General features: G+C 48.2%; 1 protein-coding gene across 1 annotated transcript in view; it reads right to left on the bottom strand.

The window, feature by feature from the left end:
• LOC124011234 (low-density lipoprotein receptor-related protein 1B-like) overlaps positions 1–15646 on the bottom strand; it is a 196180-nt gene that overhangs the window by 122144 nt on the left and 58390 nt on the right. The window contains exon 3 of the mRNA XM_046324387.1: positions 1732–1851. Within this exon, the coding sequence (XP_046180343.1) occupies positions 1732–1851 (120 nt within the window). The remainder of the gene's footprint in view (positions 1–1731; positions 1852–15646) is intronic.

The following is a 15646-nucleotide window of genomic DNA, read 5'->3' as shown; positions in this document are numbered from 1 at the left end:
TGGCCTGATATGGTTCCCAATCAGAGGCAGCTGTTTTGAGGGGGGCACATGGAGCAGTCGGCAGAGCCGAGGAGTGAACCAGAGCCAGTCTGGGAGAAGAAGTAGAATTTGGAAGAGAGAGAAATGAGTTGTTGAGTTGGTGGAGGATGCACGGATTTGGAATAAAGGAACGTGTTGCCAGTTTGGTGCCACCTGAGTTAGCTCCCCGTTCTCGTCCTGAGAAGTGTGTTAAAGTTCCGGAACAATTGATGCCGGCTATACACACCAGGTCTCCAGTGCATCTTCACAACCCAGTGCGTCCTGTGCCAATTCCTAACACTCTCCCTCAAGTGCGTGTCCCCAGTCAGGTCCGTCCTGTTCTTGCTCCCCGCACTCACCCTGAGGTGAGTGTCATCAGCCCGGTGCCACCTGTACCGGTCCCACGCTTCAGGCCTCCAGTGCGCCTCCACGGTCAGGTGCTTCATGTTCCTGCTCCTTACACTCTAGCTCCAGTGCGCCTCCACAGTCCAGTACGTCCTGTGCCTCTTCCCCGCACTCACCCTGAGGTGCGTGCCATCAGCCCGATGCCACCTGTACCGGTCCCACACATCAGGCCTCCAGTGCGCCTCCACAGTCCAGAGCTTCCGCCGACAGTTCCCAGTCCAGAGCTTCCGGCGACAGTTCCCAGTCCAGAGCTTCCACAGGCAGTTCCCAGTCCAGAGCTTCCGGCGACAGTTCCCAGTCCAGAGCTTCCGGCGACTTTTCACAGTCCGGAACCTCCAACGACGGTCCTCAGTCCGGAACCTCCAACGACGGTCCTCAGTCCGGAACCTCCAACGACGGTCCTCAGTCCGGAACCTCCAACGACGGTCCTCAGTCCGGAACCTCCAACGACGGTCCTCAGTCCGGAACCTCCAACGACGGTCCTCAGTCCGGAACCTCCAACGACGGTCCTCAGTCCGGAACCTCCAACGACGGTCCTCAGTCCGGAACCTCCAACGACGGTCCTCAGTCCGGAACCTCCAACGACGGTCCTCAGTCCGGAACCTCCAACGACGGTCCTCAGTCGATCCGCGGTCCGGGGGTGGGTGGTGTACTGTCACGCTCTGACCATAGAAAGCTGTTTATTCACTATGTTGGACGGGGCGTGATAGTGACTAGGGTGGGTCATCTAGGTGAATTATATTTCTATGGTGGCCTGATATGGTTCCCAATCAGAGGCAGCTGTTTTTTGTTGTCTCTGATTGGGAATCATATTTAGGTAGCCATTTTCCCCATTGTTAGTTGTGGGATCTTGTCTACAGTAAGTTGCCTTTGTGCACACCAGTAGCTTCACGTTTCGTTTGTGCTTTATTGTTTTTTGTTTGATGAGTTTCGATTTGTAAAACTATGTGGAACTCTACGCCTGCTGCGAATTGCTCCAATCATTACGACGAGCGTGACAGGTATTGTCTGTAGATTGATGATATAATAAGGCTGTAACGTAACAAAATGTGGAAAAAGGGAAGGAGTCTGAATACTTTCCGGTACATAAATCTGGTTTAATGCGGCCCCAAAAAAGTGTCACCTTCACACATAAAGTGTACAATATATGCGTGTCCATTTTGCAGCTATTCCAAAATGATCCAAATACGTCTTCCTGGATTGTCAAACTTAAAAGAGCCACCATTATTTTTGTGTCATCAGTTTGTCAATATCCACCACCCATCCTTTTGATATAGATGAATAGCCTTGTCGGCTGTCGGCCCTTACCTCTGCAGGCTCGACCATCCTGTTCCACCTCGAAGCCGTCAGCACAGAAGCAGAACGTCACGTTTCTCATTTTGACACAGCCGTACTGACACAACAACTCTTGGCATTTTGGCTGGAGTTCTGGAAGACAAAGTAAAAAACCCATGAAAATATACCCTTTTGTCGTGTATAGGTGGTTGACATTGCCGTGGAAATGGCAACCACAGGTGTTATGTCATGGTAATACATCACTAATATCTCTGGACTTCAGACTTTAAGTTTCTAAGTTGAATTGGAATTTCCTTTCTTACTGTCAGCAGAAAGAGGAAGAGGTGTGAAAGATCTGAACGCCCCAAAAGAGGACATAGAAACCCTTTTAAAATAAATGAGCTGTTTATCATTTGGTGTGGATGATTTGTTTCACAGCGATTTCAGAAAGTTAATTGCTGTTTAAAAGCTGCTTATGTTGATACATTTCTCCAAATTAGATGCCACCTCAAGGTTGCTGTCAACAGGAAAACAGTTAAGTAGAAATGTAAGGTCCATTGTATGAAATTCATCACTTCCTCCAACAGCAATAACTGCTCTTAATCACATTCATCAGTCAGAGAGCTGTCCAAGGCTACGTCCCGAATGGCCTGTACCCTATTCCCTACATACTGTATGGCACTACTTTAGACCAGAGCCCTGGTCAAAAGTAGTGCACTATATAGGGAATAGAGTGCCATTTGGGACATACAGGCTTCCTGCTCTTCTGTCAGCATCTCTCTACACCTATTTTGTATTTATTGATTGGTGGAAAAATTTCAGTGATTTATATTCTTGCACAACATGAGCCACTGCCACAAATTGCAATGACTTCAATAGCCAAAATATCATTCAAAAGCATTTATTTCCTCATAAACCTGTCAGCGGCTAACCTTGGGAGTGTGAAGCAGAGTTATATCTATTTGTGTCAAGCAGGCTAGATCGCTAGAGCCATCACATACAGCATTAATACATCAATTAGTCAGTGAACTTCACTTTAACTTACATGCATTCACTTTGATGCAAGTCTAGCTTTTAAACACACTCCTTTCGGTACTGAAACATTTCCAGGTCAGCTCTTTCCCATCTCCCACTGATTACAAACAGCCTCTTCATTCTCCCATGATGCCTCACCAGGAGCACTAGGGAGTTGACCAGAACTCATAACAACTTTTCCTTCTGTGAAAAGCAATATGGCTGTTCTGGTGGTGTTTGAGTAATATAGCTGTCCCCCAATTCCCATCGTCTGTACTCCCCACAGAGATGGCGATGGCCCCACACATGGATGCACATGGATGTGGGTAAGGGCTCCACTGCTGTAAGGAATTGTATGGGTGCTTGTGGAGACTGGGGAACTTTTGCTCAGTGTTGTTGTAAAGGTACAGTAGATCATAGTGACCCCCTCCTGGTGGTGAGATGGATCACCTCAGCGTCCCAGACCTCAGCCCCACAGCAGCCCCATCAACCCCAGGCAGACCCGACAGCTCTATATCTCGTTTACTGATTCACATAGCAAACACCTGTGTCTGGTCCTGTGTCTGGTCTCTGGTTAGTGGAGCACGACAGTGGCGGAATCACCTTGAGGATTCACTGTGTGAGTTATGTGGCTGTAAATTTACCACAGTGCCATGGCAGCGGAGCGCAGGGGAGGTTCACACACTGTCAGGTGTCTTGTTTAATGGCCTGTTTCACAGTCAAACTACATTATCAGGAATAAGAAAGGCAAATAATGCCTAGCGTTCCTTAACTTTTCACTATATTTTCACTTAAGCGTAACTTTTTCCAGAACATAATCTGTAAATCTAAACTAGACCACATTTTTGTTTATATTGGATAGAACGCCAACACACCACAACTAAGGCTTCTGGTTTAGCATGTGAATGTAGAAGAAGCTTGTGGATGTGGTTCCTTTGGATTAGTTCATTTTGCCAAATTTGTACTTTGCATTCCACTTTTTTACATATCATATATGATTGGTGAGTTTGTAAGTTATCTTTATGATTCTGAAGGCACATGACATGAGGAGAAGACGTGTAACTAACGCTTCAACCGCGGTGGCAAACGTGAATGGTAATGGCGCCGACTCCAGTCCAACTGTTACAGAGCCTCATGCGGTCACACTCCCCACAGATCTTCAGAACCTCCGTACGATTCTGGTCTCGGAAATTACAGCTACCACTGACACTCAGCAGAGCTTTCATTTGTCTAGATACCTACTGAAGGACTTTATCACTTCATTACGCCCTATTGATCATTCGTAGATGTAAAGAAACTTTTTTTTTTTGCAACAAGGTAGCATACTGTGGGACACATTGTACGTCTTGCACTGATTTGAAGACTCCCCGAGTCAGGACAGTTCCGTTTCACTGTTATGGGGTCTTTGTTTTGGTTGATCTGTTTTACTTCACCGTTTAGTGAATTACTTTTCAAATGTATTTCACTACTGGTGCTATGGGGCCTCTCCGCGTTAGGATAGGAAGGTTTTCTGTTTATATGCACTGAAGCTGCGCAAACTTAATCCTGCTGTCTCCATTCGCTGGGGACGGAGACTTTGGGTTTTGGTGGGAGGGGAGGGGGAGTGAACTTTTTTGGTCCTATTTTTGTATTATTATTATTTTAGTTTGTATTCGCTTTTTTATCCAGTTCTCTGTTATCTTTGCAAATGCTTGGTCTGTTTTCACCCCTTTTTCATGTCAATATTTTCGATGGCTAACAACGCTAATAATAGTAATATGGGAATAGGTAGACCTAATCCGATAACGTTTTCATCTTGGAATACTAAGGCAATCTTGTCAAGAGGTCTAGGGTCTTCTCCCATTTGAAAAAGCTCACATCAGATGTGGTATTTTTTACAAGAGACCCATTTACACATTAAAGATCACTCAAGGCTACAAAACTCAGGTGTTCCACTCAGACTTTAACTCTAAAGCCAGAGGGGTTGCAATTTTGGCAAGTAAAATAATACATTTCTCTACTACTCTACTAATGTTATGTCAGTAATGGGAGATATTTAATCATAATTGGCACCATTTGGCACACACCTGTAGTACTGGTGAATGTATATGCTCCCAATGTTGATGATGTTGAATTTGATAAACGATTGCTGGGGAAAATCCCTTCTCTGAACACCCATCTTTTAATGTTTGGCGGGGATCTGAATTGTATTATTAGCCCGGCTTTAGACCGCTCCAACCCCAGAACTATGTCTCCTTCTGCTATGTCAAAGTCCTTCTCAGATTTGATGGTTTAGAATGAGTGTTTCAGATTTCAGAAACCCCAGGCAAAATAGTATTTTTACGTTTCACATGTACCCCATTCTTTTTCTTGTATTGACTATTTCCTTATTGATCATAAGTTATTTCCAAATGTCACCTCTTGTGAAAATGTACCCTTTGTAATTTCTGACCATGGACCTTAAGCCCTGGACATAGTCCTATCAGGACAAACTCGTACTCCTCTCTGTTGGAGATTCAATTCTCTTCTCCTGTCTGACGCAGACTTCTGTAATGTTATCTCCACTTCTATTGACAATTTTCTGATTTTCAAATCAAAAGCTCAACCTCTCATTCTCTCTTATGGGAATCACTTAAGGCCTATCTTAGAGGAGTATTATTTATTACTCTTCTCATTTAAACAAAACTCGGAAAGCTAAACTAAAAGAACTCTTAAGCCATCCTTGACTTAGACCATCAATATGCCCTGACACCATCTCCAGAGCTATATAAGCAACGCTAGAACTTACAATCTGAATTCAATCTCTTGCCCACTACAGACGCAGAACGGTTACTATTCCATTCACTTGGTATGAACATGGCGATAGGGCAGGTCGTCTGAACACACACCAATTAAAACGCAGAGCTGCTACTCGTCTGATTCCCCAAATTAAAGATTCCTCTCATAGCTTGATTTCTGACCCTACGGGGATCAATGACACCTTCATGTCCTTTCTATTCCTCCCTGTATACATCTTAATTTCCCTCAGATACTGCCAATATGACTACATTTTTGGGTGAACTGGAGACTCCCACAGTTAAGGATGAAACTAGAAATGACCTTGATTCTCCTCCCAGCCTTGAAGAAGTTATTCAGCCTATCAAGTCAATGCAGAGCAGCAAGGCTCTGGGGCCTGATGGGTTTCCAACTGAGTTCTTTAAGAAATTCTATACCAAGTTAGCCCCTTTACCTTTATCTATGTATAATGAATCATTTGAACGTGGCTAATTGCCACCTACCCTAACAAAGGCGTCAATAGCGCTTCTCCTTGAGAAGGGGAAAGACCCCACTTCCTGTTCTTCATTTAGGCCCCTAAGTCTCCTTAATGTGGATGTAAAAGTGCTGGTGAAGGTGATAGCGAGGCGTCTGGAAGTAGTCTTACCAGGATTCATATCACAGGAAGAAACCGGCTTTATTAAGGACAGATATTCATTTTTTAACATCTGGACGCTGTTTAACATAATTTATTCTAAACAATTCTCCAACTCCCCTCAGGTCGTAATCTCCCTAGACGCAGAGAGGGCATTCGACAGAATTGAATGGGAGAACCTATTTGCTGTTCTTTAAAAAAATGTGGATTTGGAGACAAATTTAGCTCATGGATCTGTCTCTTGCATACATATCCCCAGGCCAGTGTCTGTACCAATGACCCCTGTTCAGATGATTTTGCCCTGGAATGTGGGACACGCCAAGGCTGCCCACGCTCCCCTTTATTTTTTGCCGTCGCCATTGAGCCCTTTTCAGTAGATATACCTTCATCCTCCTTTTCCCAAGGTGTAACACGGGAAGGAGTTGAACGTAGGTTATCATTATATGCAGACGATTTGTTACTCTATGCAAATAACAATGTAACCTGTTTACCTTCTGTCCTTTCTATTTTGGAGAACTTTGGCTCCTTCTCTGGTTACAAGCTGAATCTCCAGAAAAGTGAGTGCTTCCCAGTCAATCCAGAAGCACTATAGCTCCAGCAGACAGACTTGCCCTTTCAGCTTAGCCGCTCTGGTTTCAAATACCTTGGAGTAATTGTAACACATTCATGACATGCTCTTTTTTTCTGAAAACTTTTCTCTCTTCTTGCACAAATGAAAACACATTTTCAGAGATGGGGTAGCTTACCACCATCACTTATAGGAAGGATTGCTGTAAAAATGAACAGTTTACCCAAATTCCTTTATCAATTTCAATCTATCCCATTGATTTGACCAAAGTGCTTTTTTAAAGTCAACCAATCAGACTGTTACCACATTTATCTGGGGAGGACAGGTACCCAGAGTCGGTAGATCTGTATTTCAGTGATGTTTAGTGGACGGCTGGCACTACTCAACTTTTTATACTATTACTGGGCAGCCAACTTTCAGAAATTGCCATTATGTTTACATACTCCAGATACCCCATTGTGCCACATTCTTGTTTTTCTGCTTCTCTTCCTGCTTTACTCTGCTCTTCTCTCCCAACATACCCCTATCGCTATACTTGCAATCCTGTAGTGCTTACCACACACAGATTTGGTACCAGTTTCAACAGCATTTTAAATTCTCCTCTGCATCTACCATGGGTCCTATTGTTTATAATCACTTATTCCCTGCTTCCCTAATAGATCATGCTTTCTGTCACTGGACAAGGAAAGGTATTAAGTCCTTCCCTAATAGATCATGCTTTCTGTCACTGGACAAGGAAAGGTATTAAGTCCTTCCCTAATAGATCATGCTTTCTGTCACTGGACAAGGAAAGGTATTAAGTCCTTCCCTAATAGATCATGCTTTCTGTCACTGGACAAGGAAAGGTATTAAGTCCTTCGCTAATAGATCATGCTTTCTCTCAATGGACAAGGAAAGGTATTAAGTCCTTCCCTAATAAATCATGCTTTCCTTGTCCATTGAGAGAAAGCATAATCTATTAGGGAAGGACTTAATACCTTTCCTTGTCCAGTGACAGAAAGCATGATTTATTAGGGAAGGACTTAATAAATATGGAGTAAAGATATGGGCAGCATGTGAAGCCAGGACAAGTTATACCTGGAACATGCAGGCTTACTCTAGGAAACATGCTGACGGTGTTCCCGAAAGGAACCAGGGGAAGCGGGGGGTCCTGGAAATGACTGCATGTCTCCAGGGGCACAACATAACATTTAACAATTTCTTCACCTCATATGCTCTTGGTCAGGAGCTGCTCCCAAAAAAATGACCATGGTAGGGATGGTCAGAAGGAACAAGCCTGAGTTGCCTCCTGCCTTACTCACTACCAAGGACAGGGATCGTTTTTCCTCTAAATTTGCCTTCACCGATATACACACTCTTGTGTCCTACTGCACAAAGAAAAATAAGAATGTGCTCCTGATGACAACTCTGCACAGGGATAATAATTGTTATGATTTGATCTTTGTGATTATGAATTTGATTGGATACCTGTTATTCTGTTTCCTTTGTTATGCAGCACAGACTACCCAGTAAATATACCACTTTATGGTTAAAGGAATTCCTGTCTCAGTCTCATCCATTCCTCTGTCACTTGCCCCGTGACAACCTGTTCACAATCACTGTCAGTCATCCTACCTGTCCAGTTACCCACACAGATTCCACTAATCTTTCAATGGTCCTTCGAGTCGGATGATGACTGAACCAAAGGCCGGTGAAAAGGAAATGGATAAGAAAGAATTGTCTCCACTGGAAGGAAGGAGAGGGGAGGGAAGAGCAGCTGAGGGAAATGTTTTGGAACAAAGAAAAGATCCAGGAGCTAAACCTGATGCAACAAAGAAGGCTTCTTCCTCAACCACCAGCAGCACCAGAAGAACCAGACAAGCACCTGGTTATCTTATTAAGGAAACCCTGCAATCGCTGTAAGAAAATCCATCTCACAGTGTTGCATGATGTAATTCCCCAAGCACAGAAGGAGCAGAGTATGCTCATGGTAGGAGCTGCAAAGGAGTTCTACCTTGAACAGCAGAACCGGTCTCCACGGGTCATGTTGAAGGTGGTCAAGGTCACTCTGCAAAGTGAAGGAGCATTGATACATTCGCCGTTCTAGATGATTGGTCTGAAAGAACAATCATTCTCCTGGTGGCCACTCGTCAGCTTACATTACATTACATTTACATTTAAGTCATTTAGCAGACGCTCTTATCCAGAGCGACTTACAAATTGGTGCATTCACCTTATGACATCCAGTGGGACAGTCACTTAACAATAGTGCATCTAAAACTTAGGGGGGGTGGGGTGAGAGGGATTACTTAACCTATCCTAGGTATTCCTTAAAGAGGTGGGGTTTCAGGTGTCTCCGGAAGGTGGTGATTGACTCCGCTGTCCTGGCGTCGTGAGGGAGTTTGTTCCACCATTGGGGGGCCAGGGCAGCGAACAGTTTTGACTGGGCTGAGCGGGAGCTGTACTTCCTCAGTGGTAGGGAGGCGAGCAGGCCAGAGGTGGATGAACGCAGTGCCCTTGTTTGGGTGTAGGGCCTGATCAGAGCCTGGAGGTACTGAGGTGCCGTTCCCCTCACAGCTCCGTAGGCAAGCACCATGGTCTTGTAGCGGATGCGAGCTTCAACTGGAAGCCAGTGGAGAGAGCGGAGGAGCGGGGTGACGTGAGAGAACTTGGGAAGGTTGAACACCAGACGGGCTGCGGCGTTCTGGATGAGTTGAAGGGTTTAATGGCACAGGCAGGGAGCCCAGCCAACAGCGAGTTGCAGTAATCCAGACGGGAGATGACAAGTGCCTGGATTAGGACCTGCGCCGCTTCCTGTGTGAGGCAGGGTCATACTCTGCGGATGTTGTAGAGCATGAACCTACAGGAACGGGCCACCGCCTTGATGTTAGTTGAGAACGACAGGGTGTTGTCCAGGATCACGCCAAGGTTCTTGGCGCTCTGGGAGGAGGACACAATGGAGTTGTCAACCGTGATGGCGAGATCATGGAACGGGCAGTCCTTCCCCGGGAGGAAGAGCAGCTCCGTCTTGCCGAGGTTCAGCTTGAGGTGGTGATCCGTCATCCACACTGATATGTCTGCCAGACATGCAGAGATGCGATCGCAACCTGGTCATCAGAAGGGGGAAAGGAGAAGATTAATTGTGTGTCGTCTGCATAGCAATGATAAGAGAGACCATGTGAGGTTATGACAGAGCCAAGTGACTTGGTGTATAGCGAGAATAGGAGAGGGCCAAGAACAGAGCCCTGGGGGACACCAGTGGTGAGAGCGCGTGGTGAGGAGACAGATTCTCGCCACGCCACCTGGTAGGAGCGACCTGTCAGGTAGGACGCAATCCAAGCGTGGGCCGCGCCGGAGATGCCCAACTCGGAGAGGGTGGAGAGGAGGATCTGATGGTTCACAGTATCGAAGGCAGCCGATAGATCTAGAAGGATGAGAGCAGAGGAGAGAGAGTTAGCTTTAGCAGTGCGGAGCGCCTCCGTGATACAGAGGAGAGCAGTCTCAGTTGAATGACTAGTCTTGAAACCTGACTGATTTGGATCAAGAAGGTCATTCAGAGAGAGATAGCGGGAGAGCTGGCCAAGGACGGCACGTTCAAGAGTTTTGGAGAGAAAAGAAAGAAGGGATACTGGTCTGTAATTGTTGACATCGGAGGGATCGAGTGTAGGTTTTTTCAGAAGGGGTGCAACTCTCGCTCTCTTGAAGACGGAAGGGACGTAGCCAACGGTCAGGGATGAGTTGATGAGCGAGGTGAGGTAAGGGAGAAGGTCTCCGGAAATGGTCTGGAGAAGAGAGGAGGGGATAGGGTCAAGCGGGCAGGTTGTTGGGCGGCCGGCCGTCACAAGACGCGATATTTCATCTGGAGAGAGAGGGGAGAAAGAGGTCAGAGCACAGGGTAGGGCAGTGTGAGCAGAACCAGCGGTGTCGTTTGACTTAGCAAACGAGGATCGGATGTCGTTGACCTTCTTTTCAAAATGGTTGACGAAGTCATCTGCAGAGAGGGAGGAGGGGGGAGGGGGCGGAGGATTCAGGAGGGAGGAGAAGGTGGCAAAGAGCTTCCTAGGGTTAGAGGCAGATGCTTGGAATTTAGCGTGGTAGAAAGTGGCTTTAGCAGCAGAGACAGAGGAGGAAAATGTAGAGAGGAGGGAGTGAAAGGATGCCAGGTCCGCAGGGAGGCGAGTTTTCCTCCATTTCCGCTCGGCTGCCCGGAGCCCTGTTCTGTGAGCTCGCAATGAGTCATCGAGCCACGGAGCGGGAGGGGAGGACCGAGCCGGCCTGGAGGATAGGGGACATAGAGAGTCAAGGGATGCAGAGAGGGAGGAGAGGAGGGTTGAGGAGGCAGAATCAGGAGATAGGTGGGAGAAGGTTTGAGCGGAGGGAAGAGATGATAGGATGGAAGAGGAGAGAGTAGCGGGGGAGAGAGAGCGAAGGTTGGGACGGCGCGATACCATCCGAGTAGGGGCAGTGTGGGAGGTGTTGGATGAGAGCGAGAGGGAAAAGGATACAAGGCAGTGGTCGGAGACTTGGAGGGGAGTTGCAGTGAGGTTAGTGGAAGAACAGCATCTAGTAAAGATGAGGTCGAGCGTATTGCCTGCCTTGTGAGTAGGGGGGAAGGTGAGAGGGTGAGGTCAAAAGAGGAGAGGAGTGGAAAGAAGGAGGCAGAGAGGAAAGAGTCAAAGGTAGACGTGGGGAGGTTAAAGTCGCCCAGAACTGTGAGAGGTGAGCCGTCCTCAGGAAAGGAGCTTATCAAGGCATCAAGCTCATTGATGAACTCTCCGAGGGAACCTGGAGGGCGATAAATGATAAGGATGTTAAGCTTGAAAGGGCTAGTAACTGTGACAGCATGGAATTCAAAGGAGGCGATAGACAGATGGGTAAGGGGAGAAAGAGAGAATGACCACTTGGGAGAGATGAGGATCCCGGTGCCACCACCCCGCTGACCAGACGCTCTCGGGGTGTGCGAGAACACGTGGGCGGACGAAGAGAGAGCAGTAGGAGTAGCAGTGTTGTCTGTGGTGATCCATGTTTCCGTCAGTGCCAAGAAGTCGAGGGACTGGAGGGAGGCATAGGCTGAGATGAACTCTGCCTTGTTGACCGCAGATTGGCAGTTCCAGAGGCTAACCTGGAGGGGACCCACGAGACCCTTCATCTCAGAATGGTGCGACATGATGTTAACCCAAGTGAAGGGCTCTGCTGTGACCTTCAGCATTTCACCTTCAGGAAACAGGGACGTGACCTGTTGCATCACCAATGAATCTCGCAGAGCACTCCTGCCGGGTAAGTGATCTACAGAAACAATATCCTCATCTCCGAGGATTGCCTCTTCCTAACCTGGCCAGGGTTGCGCCACTCATCCTGATTGGGTCAGACCACCTACATCTCGTCACCCCGACTGTGCCTATATGAGCTGGACCAGAAGGAGGGCCCGTTGCTGTCCATACATCCTTGGCTTGGGCTGTGCATGGTCCAGCCCATCTATTTCTCTCCACCCAGGCTGTACAGTCAAGCTATACAGTCACCAGAAGCAATACAGCTCCATCCCCCTGTCCAGCCACTAACCTCTGACCTCCTTCGGAATGTGGAGAAGCTCTGTAAGATGGACAGCTTCTCCAACCGGAAGCTACAGGAAGTCACCAGTTCAAAACATGACTCCTATGCATCAGACCTCCTGGAAAACCACACCAGCACCACTGAAATGTATGGCGTTCAGATGTACACAAACCCACTGCTACGGGTGTCCAACCATGCTCCTCTATCAACCACGACACGGGCTGTACTCCCACTACTGCGTGGAAGGGAGCGACGCCTGGTGAAGAATCCTAGCTTGCTGAAGTTCACAACCAAGAGATTCATAACCTTGTGAAGGCAGGCTATGTCACCAAATTGACAGCTCATGAAGCTGGTAACCCACTCAGAGAAACATGGTATCTCCCTCACCATGTTTTCCAGCAACATGGTGGAAAGTACCGACTTGTCTTCAACTGTTCATTCCAAGCTGCTGGTCAAAGCCTGAATGACTGTCTACTTCTCGGACCAACCTTAGGTCCTTCCTTGCTCTGTGTCCTTTTCCGGTTACGGCAGCACTCCACAGCCATCAGTAGAGACATCAAAGCCATGTTTCATCAGATTTGTCTGCTGCCTTCCGACACCACACTGCTCCGGTTCATATGGCGAAATATGGAATGCGACGCAGAGCCCACAATCTATAAATGGCAAGTACTCCTATTTGGCACCACCTGCAGTCATTGCTGTGCCACACTCTGCAAATACACTAACGGGAAGCCCCAGACAGTGACCCAGAAGTATGGGATTCAATGGAAAATGCTGTCTATGCAAGACTAGTCATTCAACTGAGACTGCTCTTCTCTGTATCACGGAGGCGCTCCGCACTGCTAAAGCTAACTCTCTCTCCTCTGCTCTCATCCTTCTAGACCTATCGGCTGCCTTCGATACTGTGAACCATCAGATCCTCCTCTCCACCCTCTCCGAGTTGGGCATCTCCGGCGCGGCCCACGCTTGGATTGCGTCCTACCTGACAGGTCGCTCCTACCAGGTGGCGTGGCGAGAATCTGTCTCCTCACCACGCGCTCTCACCACTGGTGTCCCCCAGGGCTCTGTTCTAGGCCCTCTCCTATTCTCGCTATACACCAAGTCACTTGGCTCTGTCATAACCTCACATGGTCTCTCCTATCATTGCTATGCAGACGACACACAATTAATCTTCTCCTTTCCCCCTTCTGATGACCAGGTGCCGAATCGGATCTCTGCATGTCTGGCAGACATATCAGTGTGGATGACGGATCACCACCTCAAGCTGAACCTCGGCAAGACGGAGCTGCTCTTCCTCCCGGGGAAGGACTGCCCGTTCCATGATCTCACCATCACGGTTGACAACTCCATTGTGTCCTCCTCCCAGAGCGCTAAGAACCTTGGCGTGATCCTGGACAACACCCTGTCGTTCTCAACTAACATCAAGGCGGTGGCCCGTTCCTGTAGGTTCATGCTCTACAACATCCGCAGAGTACGACCCTGCCTCACACAGGAAGCGGCGCAGGTCCTAATCCAGGCACTTGTCATCTCCCATCTGGATTACTGCAACTCGCTGTTGGCTGGGCTCCCTGCCTGTGCCATTAAACCCCTACAACTCATCCAGAACGCCGCAGCCCGTCTGGTGTTCAACCTTCCCAAGTTCTCTCACGTCACCCAGCTCCTCCGCTCTCTCCACTGGCTTCCAGTTGAAGCTCGCATCCGCTACAAGACCATGGTGCTTGCCTACGGAGCTGTGAGGGGAACGGCACCTCAGTACCTCCAGGCTCTGATCAGGCCCTACACCCAAACAAGGGCACTGCGTTCATCCACCTCTGGCCTGCTCGCCTCCCTACCACTGAGGAAGTACAGTTCCCGCTCAGCCCAGTCAAAACTGTTCGCTGCTCTGGCCCCCCAATGGTGGAACAAACTCCCTCACGACGCCAGGACAGCGGAATCAATCACCACCTTCCGGAGACACCTGAAACCCGACCTCTTTAAGGAATACCTAGGATAGGATAAAGTAATCCTTCTACCCCCCCCCCCTTAAAAGATTTAGATCCACTATTGTAAAGTGGCTGTTCCACTGGATGTCATAAGGTGAATGCACCAATTTGTATGTCGCTCTGGATAAGAGCGTCTGCTAAATGACTTAAATGTAAATGTAAATGATAACTGCTTACAGAGCGTCCTATCCACTCCTGACGCGATAGCACTCCTTGATAAAGTACAGAATCTCCTGTCCAAAGGGGGATTTGAGGTCTGACAGTGGGCGAGTAACAGGATGGAGGTTATCCAGCACCTCCCGCCACCAGCCAGGTCCAGTAGCAGTGAACTATGGCTATCGAAGTCTGGTGATAACCCACAAGAGCCTACTCTAGGACTGAGATGGAGCTGCATACCAGATACCCTGGGGTACAAGCACAGCTCAGCCCTGAGTACCGAAAACCACACTCTGCGCACCATCTATCGGACCCTGGCCAGCCAATACGATCCCCATGGATATATCCTGCCATACACAATGCGGGCTCAAGTCTTAGTCCAGGACCTGTGGCAGACCAAGAGGGCCTGGGATGAAACAATCCACCTGGCTAACATAGTGGAACAATGGATCTGTTGGGAAGCAGAGTTATTGGACCTCTCTGAAGTCCAAATGCCAAGATGTAATGAACCACCCTGTGCTGACCAACTGGGATCATGCCTAGAACTGCATGTGTTCTGTGACAGTTCGGAGTGAGCTGATGGGGTGGTATCCTACCTAAGAGTGGAGGATAAGGCAGGCCACACCCATGTCTCTTTTGTCATGTCCAGGTCCAGGGTCGCACCCAAGAAGCAGTTGTCAATGCCTAGGATGGAACTCAGTGCTGCCCTTTCCGGAGCCCAGTTGGCCTCTACCTTGCGAGCCAAGCTCACCTTGCCAATCCAAAGGGTCATCTACTGGAGTGATTCGGCCACTGTATAGATCTGGCTCAAGTCGGAGTCCTGCAGGTATAAGGTGTTCGCCGGAACTTGCATTGCAGTAAGCCAAGACCTAACAGAAGTCCAGAACTGGAGGTATGTTGACAGTGTAAACAATCTTGCTGATGACGTTACTCGTGGTAAAACCCTTAAGGAACTGGCTCAACCCCATCGCTGGAGCTTGGGACCACCATTCTTGTGCCAACCAGAGAATGAGTGGCCGGCAGCCCCCAGGCGTGTGGCCCCTCCGCAACCAACTGAAGCTCATGAGTTAAGGAAATCCGCCCAATGCTACAGCATCTCTACGGAACCTACAACAGCTCTCCCTGACCTAGCAGAATCCTAAACACTGCCGGATCTGATCGCCGCCACAAACCAGATCTCAGATGGGGTGGCTTCCATACCCACCACCCTCAGGGTAGAGACACTACTCCCCTAGCATACACAAGCAGTTAGCTTCCATGAGGAGCTAAAAGCTCTGAAAGCCGGTAGGGAAGTGGCTAAGGACAGCCATC

This window comes from Oncorhynchus gorbuscha, linkage group LG23 (genome assembly GCF_021184085.1).
Source record: "Oncorhynchus gorbuscha isolate QuinsamMale2020 ecotype Even-year linkage group LG23, OgorEven_v1.0, whole genome shotgun sequence".
Lineage (NCBI taxonomy): Eukaryota > Metazoa > Chordata > Actinopteri > Salmoniformes > Salmonidae > Oncorhynchus > Oncorhynchus gorbuscha.
This window is presented reverse-complemented; position numbering and strand designations above follow the sequence as displayed.